Below are 16,940 nucleotides of genomic sequence, written 5' to 3' on the forward strand. Positions count from 1 at the left end.
GATTTCACACTAAGAAAATGTGTGAGTACATTTGAGACAATATCGTCATTAATTCAGTAAAAAGTATACCTTAACTTACGAATACTTATGTTTTTTGAGTTACTTCCTTGGTCGATTTCTTTGCTCTGGGTTGTGAGCTGAAATTTGAACGAAAAGCAAGCTTCATTTGTGTGCATGGAGAGCGACAGTCAGATTGTCAATCGTGTATTGAATGGGATGAAGAGTCTAACACGCAAATACCAAACGAAAACACTGGCAACGAGCATGGGGATGACCCTCAAACTGAACTAACCACGTGGTAAATGACCAGTAGGACTGAGGCCAGGCTCCTGATTTCACTCACTAAGACACGAACATGACAGTACGTGTGGGACCTTTGGCTTAATTACACGTTATAAAGCCAGTTTAATTCTTTATTCTCTACGTTACAGTTCAATCATTCTCGAAAATACAGTGCTATTTATCTCTATTAAAAATGTGCCCAATTTTTTTTTGGGGGGGGGGCTGGAACAGATGAATGGCATTTCAATTCAATCTAATGGAGAAAATGTAATTTAAGGATTGAAGGATCTTAAATTGTCATACTAATACACATTTACACATGATATGGCACGAAATTTCTTACCTGAGATCTCAGATTAGCCCAATAAGTCTCAAGATTTATGAAATATAAATAAAATAAGAAAATAAGATGAAATAAGATGATTAAAAGTTGGGAAACAAAATGCTCAACTAGTCACAACAAGATGTGACATGTGCTTTATTTTGCAGACCTTTAACCCCCGGAATCCTGCTGCCTCCGCGATTTTGGACGCTATCCGTGAAGTACAACTGGACGCCTTGCCTGGAGCATACGTCAACGATCCCGACCTTATCGAGCTCTGGTTCAACCGCAGGCTTCGTCCATTTCTCCACGCAGTATCGCCTGACTTCCTGTCATGTCTCACCACCAAGGACTTGAACTGCAGCAGCTACCAACACATGTAAGACGTGTGAATTTGTAGCATGTTTATAACACAGTGGTGTCTTGAAATACGAATGACTCGACTTACAAGTTTTGTGAGATTCGAGCAGTTATTCTACCTTGCCTTGACTTGCAAGTGAAGACTTGAGATGTGAGCCATGTATTGTGGCAGTGTACTCAACTCAACACACAGTCAACAATAAGCACCAGTTTTAGCAAATAGTGAACAATTCATCAAAAAAGGGACATTCAACAGTTTGAATGATTGTTTTGTATTCAAGCTGTTGAATGCCTAACCGTTGAAGTTTACTGTCAAATTAAACATAGAAAAGCGAAATACACGTTATGTATTCAAAAAAGCCATATAACTACATAAAGAAAGGCTCCACTACCGAAATGCTAACAAGGGCTGTCCTGTCCTGTAGATATTTTGTAATATTTTTTGTACTACTACATTTTATTCACATTTGTGAAGGCGGGACTTCTATCCTTAAACTGCATATGTTGGCACTGAGTGTGTGTTAGAAACTCTGTACAGAATTTTAGACAATATATATATATATATATATATATATATATATATATATATATATATATATATATATATATAAGCGGCACGGTGGCCGACTGGTTAGAGCGTCAGCCTCACAGTTCTGAGGACCCGGGTTCCCGCCTGTGTGGAGTTTGCATGTTCTCCCCGTGCCTGCGTGGGTTTTCTCCGGGCACTCCGGTTTCCTCCCACATCTCAAAAACATGCATGCATTGGAGACTCTAAATTGCCCGTAGGTGTGAATGCGAGTGCGAATGGTTGTTTGTTAGTATGTGCGCTGCGATTGGCTGGCAACCAGTTCAGGGTGTACCCCGCCTTCTGCCCGATGATAGCTGGGATAGGCTCCAGCACGCCCGCGACCCTAGTGAGGAGAAGCGGCTCAGAAAATGGATGGATGGATGGATATATATATATATATATATCAGCCTTTGCTCAACGGTTAGCGCTAGTGATTACCATTTTAGGTTTAAAAAACGCTAAATACCATTCAGCCTACTCATACATCATGTTCTATGTACATTACACGTCTTATAGTGTCTTAAAATCACTTACAGACGCTCCTCTGTCATTTTTGACAAAGTTTATCAGTGGCCTAAAACTGTGTCCATCAGCAATAAATGTTCGTATGAAACATTGGTTGCAAACATGGTTCCGAGTGGAACTTTTCTTTTGTGTGTGGGTGTGTGTGTGTGTGGGAGGGGGTTCCTGGCGGAGGTTTGAGGCAGAAATTCTGTGTCGACCTCTTTTTGGAGTCGACTTAGCCAAGAATTTTTTTTTCCCCCAGCACGAATGCTAACACTAATTAGCACCTATGTTGCAGTATGGTTCACCAACAACATGTCAACAGACAATATAATAGTGTACTGAATAGTGAACATGTACTGTTTATCCTTGGCTTAGAACAACTAAAATTAGTGCGGCACTGATGAGCCCAGAGAGGAGTGACATTATTATGAATCCCACTTTAGTTTTAGGATCCGCTGCAATATAACTAGCTGCTGCAAAGAGGAAAGGGCTGTCGAGAACTCAAGTGGGATTTACGATGATGCCTCAATGGACAGTGTTTTGAGCGTGTTCACCCAATGACTTAAACTCTTATCTCAAGGCATCACTGTAATTTAATCCACTTTTTCCTGACGACAGTGTGCAGGCTCTGAGTTACGTCCAGCCAAACATGAGCATCGCCGTACAGACGTCGGTTTTAACACGCTTCATCAAGATCTTCTTGACCCGCAAGGACACAGACGGTGAGTTCTGTGGATCGGTGGTCCATGTTGTCTCATCAAATGATCCTTTTGTCTCCTCAAAGTGTTCTCTCACTGCATAGCAAGCATTCCAGTAGGACTTGATTGTTTTGTTTTGACTTTTTCTCGTAATAAATGTATAATGTTTTGTGCAATGTAAATATTACAATTTACTTACCTGCTTACTTTTTGTCCTCTTTTTTTCTACTCCACATGTTTTTGTGGTCCAGATCCCGGCTGCATCACCCACAGCAAAAACAGCAGCGAATGGCTGCAGTTGAACTTGGGCGCCTTCTCCCACCTGGTGCTCATCAGCGAGCTTAAGATGCTTCATTCCAACTTCTCAGCGGTACTTTCTCACAGCTCTCTATTCCGTTTTTCTTTTGCTTCCATTCCCCAAATCCAATTGAAACATCCATATGTGTGCGCATGCGTGCAGTTCGAGGCCCTACCGCAATTAACGGTGAGACAGCTGGCTGACCTGGCCTCCATGCCGGATCAACTCACCAGCCCTGCCCAGGTTGCCATGGTGATGAAGCATGTCCCAGACCGGCTGCTGCCCGCCTTCTTTGACGACTTCTCGCCCTCTATCATGGTGGGTGTCTGAGGAATTTAGAACAAAATCACAGTGGTTCTAAGGACCACATTTGGTTTGACCTTATTGGACAAACATCCACCCACATACAGTATAAAGAATATAGTTGGTGTAAATATTGCTTTTAAACATGAATGTATGTATTTGGGCGATTTACAGCAGGAGAGTTGGAATGTTAATGAAAAAATAATAATAATTCATGAGATTTACATTATTCATGATTCATTTTCCCACAGAGAAAAAAATTACTTGATATGATCCAAATGGACAAAGTGAGTAATCAGATTTCAGATACGTAGGTAAATCTAACTGCAATCGGTTTTCATTTGCCCTTTTCTCTTTTTGTGTCGTCGCAATGACAAGGTAGTATGCTCCCTGTTTTTTATTTTTGTTAATCACAAGTTTTGTTAATCGCAAGTTAAGTCAACTTAAACACTTCAATATGGAACATTTCGGAAGGGCAATGTATATTTGATCAATATTGTTTGCTGCAGTGAGGAAGGACCACCTTTTTGGGCTCCTCAGTGTCACTGACTGTTGTCATCTCCAATATTCTGCAGGGTAATGAAAGCAAATATACCGCCCCAGTGAGGTCAGCCATGTTGGAGGTTGTGTTCGATCGTGCGAAGCTCTTCGATCCAACCGTCAACGACTCGGTGGTCTCAGTGTGGCTCCTGGTTCGACTGCCCCCCCTGCTCTTCCAACTATCTCCTCAGCACGTTTCGCCGTTTTTCAAAATCCTGGCGGCCAAGAACTGCAGCGTCGAGCAGCAAGGGTACGAGGAATAAACCGTTTCAACGTCCAATTGCCCGCGTTTCTCATCAATGGTCACTGAGTGTTTTCTCATTCATGCATTCCTCAGAGTTAAGGGCCTCAATGACACCATCTCAAGTCTCAGTGAAGTCACACAGAAGGAAATACACAACCACATCATTCAGACTCTCCAAGGTAATCACACCATTTAAAGATAAACAAAGTTCAACGCAGACAGCCTACAGACAAGACTCGAACTAAGATCCTTTAGACAACGAGGCAGACACTTGCATCAAAACGAGTCAAAATGAGTCAAAACTTGACTGACAAATGACTTGATGGCGTAATGCTAAGTTGATTTGCAACACAGATGAGCCTCACACATTTCTTTCTCTTTCACATTCTTAATTGGCATACAAGTGTAAGAAAAAAAAAAAAAAGTAAATGACTGCAAATCTGGCAACCAGTCCAGGGTGTACCTCACCTCTCACCCGAAGTCAGCTGAGATAGGATCCAGCTTACCCCTAATGAGGACAAGCACTGTCGAAAATGAATGGATGGGTGTCTTTAAAAATGCTAGAATATCTCTGATTTACATCATTATTTAGTAAATGAAAATATTATATGATCGCCTCAGGACCAGCCCCTCTGCGTTGCTATGGCAGCAACCAAAGTTACTACCTCTTCCTGGAGAGTTCATTTATGGGCTTCCAGCTACCCAACCTGACTACCTTCCTGTCCCTCATTCCTCAGGACCAAACGAAACAGGTGTGTGTCCACCAGGAAAACTCATTGTTAGGGAAAATCATCATGACAATAATCTACCTCGTCTTTGTTGCGGATTTAGTTGGTGAACTCCATAACTCCATCCGAGCTTGGCGACTACCTCCGGCAGCCTGACATCGTTGACAAAGATGCCGAACTTTGCTCCATCTTCAGCAACTACCTCAAGACACCCTCGTTCTTGGAGAAGGTGTGTAAATATCAGCGGTGGGCCCTGTATTTGGTACCTGGGCCTTCAGTGGGGATTGATCCACCATTTAAAGACCCACATAAGAGGCCGAAAAATTGTCCTGTAAATTTGACACATCACAGAAAAGAGTCTTGTTAGGAAGCCGGACAATGAATGAATCAAAAACAAAATCGCAAAGTGTGTGAAATCACGCTTTAAAATGGTTTGAAGAATTGAGACATTGCTACATTTCAGCTTCGAGACGCTGTGGGCATGTCGCTGAATGTTCTGAAAGTGGTCAGTGATGGCCTAACATTCTATTACTCTCATCTACTTACTGCAGGAGACACTCCCGGCGGCGGTGAGGAGGCCGACGCTACCCTGCGTCTGGCCTACGGCTCTCGGCAGTTCCACCAGATCAGATGTCAAAGCCTGGTTTGACCGACGCCTCGCTAACTACTTGAATTTCCTCACAAGGGATCTCATCAAAAACGTCACGACATACAACACCTCCTGCCTGGCCTTTCAGAAGTTGTACGTCCTCTGATTCATAGCCTGTACTTATCTCCACCGAGGAGTTTTCCAATTAACCAATTTAAATGCTGAGCCCATTTGAACTATGTTGCCGACTGATCAACCAGTCACTCAGATCAATTAAAGTGTGGAGTTCCCTTGTGTAGTACTAAACATAATCACACATTAAATAACAAATAACTGCCTTTCCACTAATGAAGGCCTGAGGTAAATTTTCTCTTTACGTATCTCGTATGTTTTCACACAATGTCTTCTGGTTTTGTTTCAGTGTGTCGGTTCTTGGCATGTTCAACTTCTCTGCTGTGGACTTTGTGAGGCGAGACGTGTTCGACACCGTCACGACCTACCTCAACTCAGGTGGGTGCACGAAATGAAAGGTCGCACCTGTAAACTGTTTTTCTTTATCGTTTCATTTTCATAGTTAAAAGATTTGAACACAACAATGAAAGAGCTGAATCACATTAGCATGCTCTCATTAGCCGTTTATTCTCAAAAAGCTTTCATATGTCTATAAAATTGGGTATATGTTGTAGTGTTTGCTTAATTTAAAAAAAAAATATTTCACTGGATTTTGTATTCCACTCAGCAGCATTCATTTAAAGAAATACAATTAGCATGCTGTGGCTACAGCGACCACTTTCGAACTCTTTAGCATGGACCAAACAACCAAGATGAAATTGAATAAATATATTGCCTTTTTGCTGACCGATGCAAAACTGATTTCAGTGAAACATGTCCCCAAAACTACAATATTACATTTTAGTTGTTACCAAAGTCAGCCGAAATCGATAGCTAGCCAGGTAGCTAACCCGGTTGAAAATATGAAGTAATGGACGATAAGTTGTTCTTGAACAAACATGAAAATACACATTTTTGCGATATTTTTACTGTGAACACAAGATTTAATTCACATTTTAACTGGAGGTAAATAATATCTGCCAACGTTTTATGCTTTTGGTATCGCATTTCACGTTGAGGCAAATTCGGCTGGTTGGTAATTTTACGTCCCACATAATAACGATAGCACTTGTCTAATCTGGATTCAAAGCGTTTCCAGTGAAAAACATTATTATTATTTTTTTAATAACAGCGTCGGAGCCGAAGTGTTACAACCCAAGCGACCCAGAGCTCAACTCAACAGCGTGGTTTGCCGAATACATCGGACCCTTCATTGAATTCATCACTCTGGAAGATCTTCTTACATTCGGATCCACAGAGGTACTTCCAAGTAATATATAGCTAATGTAGTCTATAACGTATATTAGATATGACGCACAGTCTAATTCGTGTGTTTAAACGATCTCCTCCTCTTGACTGCAGGTTCTCCAGGTGTTCACGGTGGACCTCCAGAACATCGCCATCTTCAACCAAATCGCCTTACCTGTCAACGTCACCAGCTACTACACACAGCTGTTATACAAGCAGGACAGCAACTTCAACCCCTTACTGTGAGTGGCCATTCAATGATATGTGCTATTCAGGACCAGTATGGCGTCCTAGTGGTTAGCATGTATGCCTCACAGCCAAGAGGTCCCAGGTTCAAATCTCTCGAACCAGTCCTGGGTGTACCAAGCCTCTTACATCTCAGCTAGGATAAGCTCAACCTTAATGAGGACGAACACTATTGAAAATGGATAAATGTGAAAAATCAAAAATCAAACAAGCAAAGTAAACTGAAAGAGGTACGCTATGTTTGTATTCTGTCTCATATAGAATAATTAGAGGCAGTGCGACCGCTTTATCTTTGCAGCCTTCCTCTGCTGTTCCGCTGCTTCGTGCCGGGGATGGCGTTCAGCCAGTTGTCGGCAGATGAAAGCATGATAGTTCTGCACAACCTGACCACCCTGTGCACTGACCTGGATCCGCTGGTGAGCTGCAGGATTTAGCACTTTACACTGTTGTTTAGCCCCGTTGCCTCACACAATGACCCTACTACCTAGTGCAGCTCTTCAGGCAGTAGTGGAGTACAGTTTTACTAGACTTAAAATTCCTGGCTGTACAAGATTGGCTTTCTTAGCCAGTTTTACACTGCCTGGCATTTACACGGAATTCATTCCACGAATATTCTGCCTTTGCCGGTATTATCAGAAGCCTCAATTACACAGATAACCTGCGAAAGTTACCACATCAAATAATAGCTGACATTTTGCCTTATACACAGAACCCAACCAATCGGGCTATTACCACAAAATGACATCTTGTAATCAGATAAGCACAAAAAAAACCTAAAAAAAAAAAAAAAAAATGTCATGTTCTGCCGGTAGGTGGCCTCTGCTTTGGCAGATAACCTTGGCGACGAGCTTGACGCTGCTGCCATCGTGGCCCTTGGCCAACAAAGCACCGCCATGTCAGTGGGCCAGATCAGGACGATCGCCTCCAAAGATCTACAAGAGGCCCTGAGCACAATGAGCAATGTGTCGGGCTGGCGTGAAGGCCAGGCCAGGGCCATTGTATTTGCTCTCATGTCCTCGGGGCTCATAGAGGTATTGCTCTTTTTTTAATTTGTTTTTATGAAAAAGTAACGACACTATTTTTTCGTATGGAGTAGAAAGTACATATGTCTGTTTTCAAATTGAAGTCGTCAGAAATGTAAGTAAGAAAAGTAAGGATACCTGTAAAATCTACTCATGTACAGTATTTGTACATCAATACTTCCCACAACTTTGAGCGGCTCATGCGGACACGTTTGCTATAATAAATGTGTCACCAACATGATGTCGTCTCCTTCCCACCAGATCAAGGACGCCTCGTCACTGTTGATGCTGGGCTCTCTGGCCATCGGCGTGCCTGCAAATACTTTCGGCGACATCGACGGATCGCAGCTGATCACCGCATCCAAGGACCCGACGTTCCTGATGCACTTCACAACCGCCCCACGGATCATCCAGCAGGTGTTCGTGTCGCAGGTACGACATTTATAGTGCATTTGGATGGATGGATACTTTCAAGTTCAAACATTCTTATTAAAGTTTTACAGTTTGGACTTTACCCCTCAGAAATGTTAAACAATATGGCCTGAAGTTCAGCTTTTGGGGAGTCAGAACCATTGTCATACTCGATGCCTTTTGCTTTTATGTTTTTTTTTTTTTTTATTTGCTCTCTCTATGAACAGTAGCTAGCCCTCAGCTCAATCAACAGCTGAGACATTTTCACACAGCTACTTCACTTTATTTGCAGAATGGTACAATAAGACACCTAATGCAGTTATCAAACACCGAAAAGGAAGTACAAATTAACACAATATTTGTCATGTAAACTCTATATTATGGCTTCTCCTCCCTTATGCGGTTGGGTCTTGAACGTATCCCCTGTGATTAACGGGGTTCACTGTTTCAGTGTTTCAATGGTCCAGGAACTTCTGGGACGGAAAACTGCTAGCTGCTAGCTGAACCCTTTAGTTCCAAGAACTATAAATACCAAGAACGAAATGTTCTGAGACCATTTTGAAGCCTTTTTTTTTTTAGACATGAGCCAGGGTAAAAGGATTTGCCTTCTCCACGTAGATCATCTCAGTGAACAGCAATAGCGACGTGATCGTGGAGAACGTTCCAGACGATTTAGCGACAGAGATTCCCGGCTCTCTGCTTCTGGGCCTTAGCCCCAATGAGAACGTTTTGTCCAAGCTCAACAGGAAGAAATGGAAACACGAGCAGGTGGGAGCTCCTGACAAAAACCTTTGGGAATATCGACTACTGCACGCGTCATATACAGTACAATGTGTTTTTTGTTGTTGTTTGTGTAGGCCGAGTTGTTCTTCGATGTTATCGCCAATGAATTGGCGACGACGGTGCTGGGAAGTGTAGACAAGTGAGATTTAATTTCTGTAGCTTTCCGGTTTATAAAGCGTTTTTAGATGACCGAGGGTGTGGTTTGTCCGCAGTTTGTCGTCGTCCGTGCTGCAAGGCTTCACGTGCACTTCGGTGAGGACCTTCAAAAAGTCGCAAGTCAAGAAGCTGATCCAGGCGTGCCGCAGGAAAGGCAAGAACAAGGTGAAGCTGGTGGAGACTCAGGTGAGTTGTTGTTTGACGCGTGATAGTGACTACCTCCGCCAAGGGTTTGTTTTGTTAGTTATCGGCGATAAACCATGAACTTATTGGAGGGGCGGGGCATGGGCAAAGTAAGAATTCCTAAAATCTTGGCCTGATCTGAATAATTGGTAAATGACAAACTAGAACAACTTTCAAGTTTTGTCTTAACTTCTCAGTGACAACTCCCAGAATCCTAGTGGCAAATTTCTGGCATACGTGAAGTGTGTCGGTCTAGTTTTAATTACACTGAAATGTCCAGTGTCCTATATGGTAATACTATAAAACCAGTAGGGTTCTTTGTCTAACAGAGTGGTGACTAGGATTATGCTGTAATTTGAAAAGAACTCATCCATATTCTTTTGGCTATACAGTAACTCAAGATATCTTTAATGCTCTAAAAATGGAAGATCTTGCCTATAAAGCCATAATAACTGTACGTTTGAAAGTTGGTGGAAAATTGGTAGAGTGCCAATAAAGAACACCAGATTTAAACATTGTCCTTAGATAGTTTGAACATTTTGAGTAAAACGTAAAAAATACACAAGATTCTTGCAAAGGCATAGCGCTATAATCCAACAGAATCTGAGAAAGACTGGTTGAAAACTGAGGCTAGTTAAGAAGTAAAAAAAAAAAAAAGATCTTTAACTGGACAAATGGCAAACTATGGGAGCTTGTCAAAAATCCCAAAAGCGAAAATTGAATGTGAAAGCCAGGAAGTTGAAATTGGGGGGAAAAAACTGTCGATAAATATGTGAAAAGGTGGATGTAATGATAAATAAGTGAAAAACACATCATAATATAGAAAATGCAATGGTGTCTGTTTTATTTTTTTAATAACATCCTTTTCGGTGTCAAGATATCTTCTCTACAATACCAAAATGTATTTCCAATTCCAAAATTGAATAGCTAGCTAGCTTAATGCTAATGCATAATAGGAGGCGCCATAGACATGCCAACAAAACTAGCATCAATATCGCGGTAGTTATAAACCTTTGACTCACACGCATATATATTTTTTTTATCCTCTGCGAAAAACAACTTTTTTTTGCAGCTTAGTTGCGACGATCTTCTGTTTCATCATCGAATCTTCATGTTTTTGGGGAGCCTGGAACGTATTATTTGCATTTCCTTTCATTTCAATTGGGAAAGATGGTTTCGCGTTGGTCACAGAAACATTTTATTCTCGCAAGTTAAGGCACACCTGTATCAATAAAAAAAAATTGTGGACAAGCACACATTCAAGTAAAACCTTCCAATGCTTTGTGACAGCTAACCTGCATGTACAACCACATAAAAGGAGAGTCGGACGCCACCAGCTTTGCGCTTTACCCGCCGGATGTGCTGCTGTATTACAAGTAAGTACATCATCATCATCATCATCATCATCCTCCTCCTCATCATCAGGCTGTTTTTTTTTGTGCAGTAACAGAAATATAAGAGCTGTTTGGTGTCCGTCCACAGTTACTCGCTGGTGCCACAGGCCAGCTGCAGGTCTTACTTTCAAGAGCTGGCAGAAGCCGACTTATCCGTCTTCTCTTCGGTGCTCGGCGGGATACCGAGCGTTCTGTTCGATAATGCCCGGAGGTGCCTGGTGAGTTCAGGAACATAAACAGTCGGCAGAACAATCAGAGCGGACGGATCGTAGGCCGACTAAGGACGTGTCACTCATCCAGAAGATAGATGATACTGACTTTATTTCACATATAATGATGATCTTATTTTGCAACATAACAACACCATCATGTAAAATGATAACTTTATTCTACTAAACTGATGACTTGATAGATGACACAATGTAGTATATGGACAAATATATTGGGACGGGGACTACAACTTTTTACCTGTACTATTTTTGTCTCATAATATGACAATATTTTTTCATAATATAACAACTTAATCTAATAACATTATCATGTAAAATGAAAACATTTATTTTTGTAAACTGAGGATATGCTGGTATGCTATATGGACCCGAAAAAAAGTACGATCCAATTTTCCAACTTTACTATTCTAATATTAAAGTTTTTTCTTGTGATATGACTTTTATCTTGTAATATTGAAAAGTTACCTTCTAAAGTTATGTATTTATTATAGTAAACTGTTGAACTGATAGATGTCACGACACACTATATGGACAAATATACTGGGACACTGACTTTTATTTCTCTTTTCTCCTACTGTTTCAACTTTAGTCTTCTAATATTACAAATATTGCCCTAGAAATTCGACAGTATTTCTCTTGTCATATAACAACCGTCTCATAATATCAAAGTTATTATTATGATTGTTATTATTATTATATTATTAAAGCTGTCTTGTAAAAAATATATAACGAAATGTATGACAACATATTGGGACACTGACTCTTTTTTCTCATAGTATTTAAACCAATTTTCTCCCTATATAACAAATTTATCTCGTAAGAATATGACATTATCCTGTAAATTGACAACTTTTTTGTATATTAACTTGATACTAGATGATTATGTAAACTACGTAGGCACTCACCTTTTTTTCATCAAATTCAGACTTTTTTTCTGTCTCGCTTTAAACTTTTTGTAAAATGATGACTTTTTCCTCCTTAATTGCTTCTAATACTCATAAACCAATGCCATTTCTTTCGCTTTCTTTTTTTTTATAGATTTTTTTTTCATAGACTAGAATAGAATTAGCCTGTACTGGTCCCAAGGAATGAGGAATGTTTTGTTTTACAGCGGCAGCACATAATAATAATAATATCAACAACAACAAAAAATACAATAAAAAAAATCCTATAATATCTATGTACAAAATATGTGTATTTGGATGACTTTGGTGTGGAAGAACCACACCTCAACCCTTTCAAGCTCCTTTGGGATGAACTAAAAGTAAAGTTATAGCTCCAATTCCATATTTTCTTCCATTTTCACTCCCTGAAAATGCACAGAAGAACACATAAATGGGATGTTCTGTCTGCTCTCCCAAAGGGTATCACCAACCCAAGCTTGACCGAGCCCGACATATCCGTGTTAGGAAACCTGTGTTGCACACTGGACAGCGCTTATATCAGCACCTCCGACGCATCCATCCTGGGGAAACTGCAGAACTGTGCGGAGCTCAGTGACGTCCAAGTCGCTGCAGTGGAAGCTCTTCTGCTCAGCGGGAACACGGAATACGGGTACTAATTGAATATTTGTGTATTTTGATTGCATAGTCATGGTTCACTATCCGCAAATTCACCTATTTATTTATTTTGTTGGGGGGGGAGGGGGTGGGGGGGCTATCTGCTTATTTGCGGAAATATTTGCCTATTTGCGGCTTTCGAGTGTATTTTTGTGCTCCACGAGATTCCACAAGATGACGCCAAAGCCCTGGATAATATGAACGTAATAATCGGTCACATGAAAGTCAGTTCAAGTGATACATCTCGGCCATTTAAGGTCTTTGTAGGTTGGGGAGGAGCTAAGTTTAGCCCGGGTTGTTAGCAGAAATTCCAGAGAATCTGTGTGTTTTTGCTCTTCTGAAATCAAATCATCTGTAAGCAATTTTTTTCTACGGGTAATGTTGTAGGATGATTTTGAAATGATACGACATTTGCGATTAGTTTGTGATATATGGTATAAACCTTTAATCTAAGCAATTATAATAATAAAAAAATTAGAGAGTGGGGAATCAATCAATTTTCTGCCATCTTGTTCTGTGACAAATTTGTGTCCCTTTGTGCGTTGCTATTCAGTGCTTCATCCAATTGGACTAAAGCAACCTTGGAGGGTCTTGGAATTTTACCTCTTTTCATGACATCCAACTTCTACGTCAACTTTGACCGAGTACGTTGGACATTTTTTCTTCTCTTCATTTGAGGGATTACTCCAGTGTTTCCCATCTTAATTTCATTATTGTATTTTACAGCACAAAAATGTCACAAAAAGTATTTGTACTGAAATAATGATCTTTTCTCCATTAACTGGCAGATTTACTTAGTCAGTGTGAAATCAGGGCCTGTTTATAATTGACACAGATTTTTTTTTAACCCCCAAAACGATTGATTAAACGGAGATGAACTGGTACTAAGTGTCTTCCAGGTTGCTTCCCCCCAAAAAGAAAAAAACAAACAAAAAGAAAATAGAAAAAAAGGAAAAAATTAGAAAATAAATTGGAAAACAATTGAAGAAGAGAGAAATGCACGGATATGTGAATCCACGGGTGCTGAACCGGGTGTATACTGGGGTCCACTGTATTTGGAGTAAATAAATATTAATTTTCAGACCAATTGAGTGAAATTGGATCCTTTTCAGCAGGAACAGCTGAAGATCTTTCTAGGCACACTGCATCACGTCACGGTGTTTGGGAATACTAGTCTACCTGCTTCCGATGAGGGCTCATTTAGACAAATTCTCTATTCTTAGAGCATTAAATAAGAGCCCAAAATGGCTGCCACAATTCAAAATGGCCAACCTCCTGTTCAATATCGAGCATGGGTCCTTCCGAGTTTGTTGCGCAGCTTGTTATGATAAGACATGTCCACCCAATTTGGTGTTGATCAGTGAAACTGGTTTCAGGAGGTTTTTCTTTAACATTTGTTGTTTGAATTAAAAAGAAAGAAATAAAAAAATGGAATTGAATCATTTCTCTCATGACACATGTTGGGAATCACTGGATTAGTCACCCTCTGTCTTGTGTGACTCATGCTATATTTGCTGCCTTGAAGGAAACAAAGCGGAGTTTCTTGAAGGACTTGCTGAAAGTTCTCAGGGAAAACGGTGTGGACAGACAGAAGCGGAAGAGCCTCAAGAAAGAAATCAGGAAGTCCATTCCAAAGAAAGTCAAGCGCTCACTCGGTTTGCTCCCGTTTATTTTTTGAAACTCCGTTCTCGCTGAGTTTGGTTCTCCCAAAATCGTGTTTCCCTGTTGACGCTGAACATTTGGCTTTGTAGCGAACGAGTGCACGGTAGGCTACATCACCCAGGTGACCATCAGTGACGAGACCTTCCCCTTCGACTACGGCGACGTCAATCAGTTCAACTGCTGCCTCAACGCCTCCACCGTCAGAGACAACCTGGACGGCATCACGGACAAGGTGGACCAGGACGACTACCTCAAGATCGTTCTGGAAAAGCTGCGAGAGGTAGGTGGCCTGACTATGACAGAAATCAGTGCTTCTCTAGCTCTGTCACGCTCTTTTCTCATGTAGGTTTTAGACAACAGCTTGATTTTGCACCGTTTCAAAGCCTCATTTTATGTACTTGGCTTATTCGACGTCAATTTTTGTATTTTTTTGCCATAGTATCAGTGGCTGGTATCAGCAGCCTTCACGAGTACCCGATACCTTGAAATAAAGCCGATACCTGGTATCGGTGCTTGCCCATCCCTAGAAATGAGAAAAATTGAGTTGTACGGTGCGACGTGTGTGAAGAATAATCACTCTTTGTTTTGAAGGCGTATGCAAACCACTCAGGCATCCCGGAGGATCAGGTACAACTCCTGGGACTTGCTTCACGTCAAGCCACCGTCGATGAGATCAACTTGTGGAACATCACTCTGGTGGACACGCTGGCCTCCCTCATGGATTCCTCCGACGGGCCCTGGAACCCAAGCCTGGTAGGTGAACGCGTGTGTCAAGCGTGCGCTGGAAACATTCGAGTAGTTCTTGGGAAGGACACGTTTGACTCTCCACGCAGGCTAAGCAGGTCATCACCAAATATCTGAGTCACGACGGGAACACGCTCGGAAGCGCAGAGCTTGACGCCGTCGGACGAGACAATCTGTGTTCCCTAGACGCTAATGTCCTACAAACCATTTCGGCACAAAGTCTCAGGTATTATATGGCGTGACATCATTGGACATTGCGCTGTTTTCAATTAACAAACCCATACACGGGCTCGGTACAGTGCATCCGGAAAGTATTGAAAGTGTTTCATGTTCTCTACATATTGTTATGCAACATTATTTTTCTTCTCCTTAGTATTCTACACACAGCACCCCTCAATTTTGAGCTTCATCGCAAATGCTATGAATGCTTATGTACATGTGATTTTTTTTTAGGGTTTTATGTTTTAATAAGGTCACTGATGGTGTAGTGGTACACTCGCCTGACTTTGGTGCGGGCAGCGTGGGTTCAGTTCCCACTCAGTGACGGTGTGAATGTGAGTGCAAATGGTTGTCCGTGTCTATATGTGCCCTGCGACTGACTGGCGACCAGTTCAGGGTGTAGTCCGCCTTTCGCCCCGGTCAGCTGGGATAGGCTCCAGCGTCCCGCGACCCTAACCAGGATAACCGGTGTTGAAAATGGATGGATGGATGTTTTAATAATTTAGCAAAAAAAAAAATGTCCTCCTGGTGTCATTATGGAGTCTTATTTTTATAGAATTTTAAGGATTCTTTTTTTTTTTAAAATAATCTCCACTAAATCGCAAATATTCACATTTTCACATCAGGGTGTACTCACTTTTGTTGCCAGCAGTTGAGACATTAATGACTGTGTGTTGAGTTATTTTGAGGGGACAGTAAATTTTATGTACGTCTGTTTAGCTTGCATTGACTATATTACATTGTCGCAAAGTGTCATTTATTCTGTTGTCCCCATAAAACGGTATTAACATATTGAATAAAGTGTGACAGCTGTAGTCACTTTTGAATATGTATTGCAGAATTTTTCCGTTGAACATTGTGTTTAAATATGTTTACAATGTGTTTCAAAAGTGTGTTTAAATCCGTTTTAATGTGATTACAATGTGTGGAAGGGGTATTTTAAGGCTTTAACTGTTTTTAGTTTTTATTGCATTATTATTACGTATTTTCTATACTGTTTATGCTTGCAATTTATTTGCAAAAAAAACCCATAATTTTACAGTGTTTTAGAAGTGTGTTTTAAAGCGTGTGGGAGGGGTAATATAAGATAAAATATTAAATAAAGTCAAAAATTTTATGGTTTTTATATGCTCTTTTTTTAGTGTATTTTCACCTATCACAGGTGAATCGGTTGAAAACTGTATTCCACTTTTGAATAAGGCCGTAACATAACAAAATGGTGCATAAGTGAAGCACTTTGTGCCTATTTCACATCAGTCTGTCTCCTGCAGAAATGCGAGCGTCTTGAATGTGTCCATCTGCACTCTGGTGAAAAAGCAAGTTCTATTCAACATCGCTTTCGAAGCTTTTGGAGGAACCACCCGCTCAACCGTTTCCATAGCGGAGTACCAGCTCATGAAGCCTTATGTTGGTAGGCCAACACACACGTTTGTGCATCATGTCCTTACACTGTACGGCAATGGAAAGTCTTAAAGTTTACCTCCCGCTTTTAAAAAAAAGTAGCATTGTAGGCCATGTCAAATGTTATTTTTA

At 41.0% G+C, this 16,940-nt stretch overlaps 1 protein-coding gene across 2 annotated transcripts in view; it reads left to right on the forward strand.

Moving 5' to 3' along the window:
- LOC133477266 (uncharacterized) overlaps window positions 1-16,940 on the forward strand; it is a 36,837-nt gene that overhangs the window by 18,345 nt on the left and 1,552 nt on the right. For both annotated transcript variants that reach the window (XM_061771847.1, XM_061771848.1), the window contains 27 exons: window positions 772-983; window positions 2,658-2,761; window positions 2,989-3,107; window positions 3,198-3,353; window positions 3,914-4,128; window positions 4,216-4,301; window positions 4,744-4,874; window positions 4,954-5,079; window positions 5,402-5,592; window positions 5,861-5,949; window positions 6,683-6,810; window positions 6,913-7,040; window positions 7,343-7,460; window positions 7,857-8,075; window positions 8,328-8,498; window positions 9,096-9,245; window positions 9,335-9,399; window positions 9,473-9,602; window positions 10,890-10,975; window positions 11,082-11,211; window positions 12,587-12,777; window positions 13,336-13,426; window positions 14,308-14,437; window positions 14,534-14,724; window positions 15,036-15,197; window positions 15,278-15,414; window positions 16,679-16,818. In XM_061771847.1, the coding sequence (XP_061627831.1) occupies window positions 772-983; window positions 2,658-2,761; window positions 2,989-3,107; window positions 3,198-3,353; window positions 3,914-4,128; window positions 4,216-4,301; window positions 4,744-4,874; window positions 4,954-5,079; window positions 5,402-5,592; window positions 5,861-5,949; window positions 6,683-6,810; window positions 6,913-7,040; window positions 7,343-7,460; window positions 7,857-8,075; window positions 8,328-8,498; window positions 9,096-9,245; window positions 9,335-9,399; window positions 9,473-9,602; window positions 10,890-10,975; window positions 11,082-11,211; window positions 12,587-12,777; window positions 13,336-13,426; window positions 14,308-14,437; window positions 14,534-14,724; window positions 15,036-15,197; window positions 15,278-15,414; window positions 16,679-16,818 (3,796 nt within the window). The remainder of the gene's footprint in view (window positions 1-771; window positions 984-2,657; window positions 2,762-2,988; window positions 3,108-3,197; window positions 3,354-3,913; window positions 4,129-4,215; window positions 4,302-4,743; window positions 4,875-4,953; window positions 5,080-5,401; window positions 5,593-5,860; window positions 5,950-6,682; window positions 6,811-6,912; window positions 7,041-7,342; window positions 7,461-7,856; window positions 8,076-8,327; window positions 8,499-9,095; window positions 9,246-9,334; window positions 9,400-9,472; window positions 9,603-10,889; window positions 10,976-11,081; window positions 11,212-12,586; window positions 12,778-13,335; window positions 13,427-14,307; window positions 14,438-14,533; window positions 14,725-15,035; window positions 15,198-15,277; window positions 15,415-16,678; window positions 16,819-16,940) is intronic.

Source organism: Phyllopteryx taeniolatus, chromosome 4 (assembly GCF_024500385.1).
Source record: "Phyllopteryx taeniolatus isolate TA_2022b chromosome 4, UOR_Ptae_1.2, whole genome shotgun sequence".
NCBI lineage: Eukaryota > Metazoa > Chordata > Actinopteri > Syngnathiformes > Syngnathidae > Phyllopteryx > Phyllopteryx taeniolatus.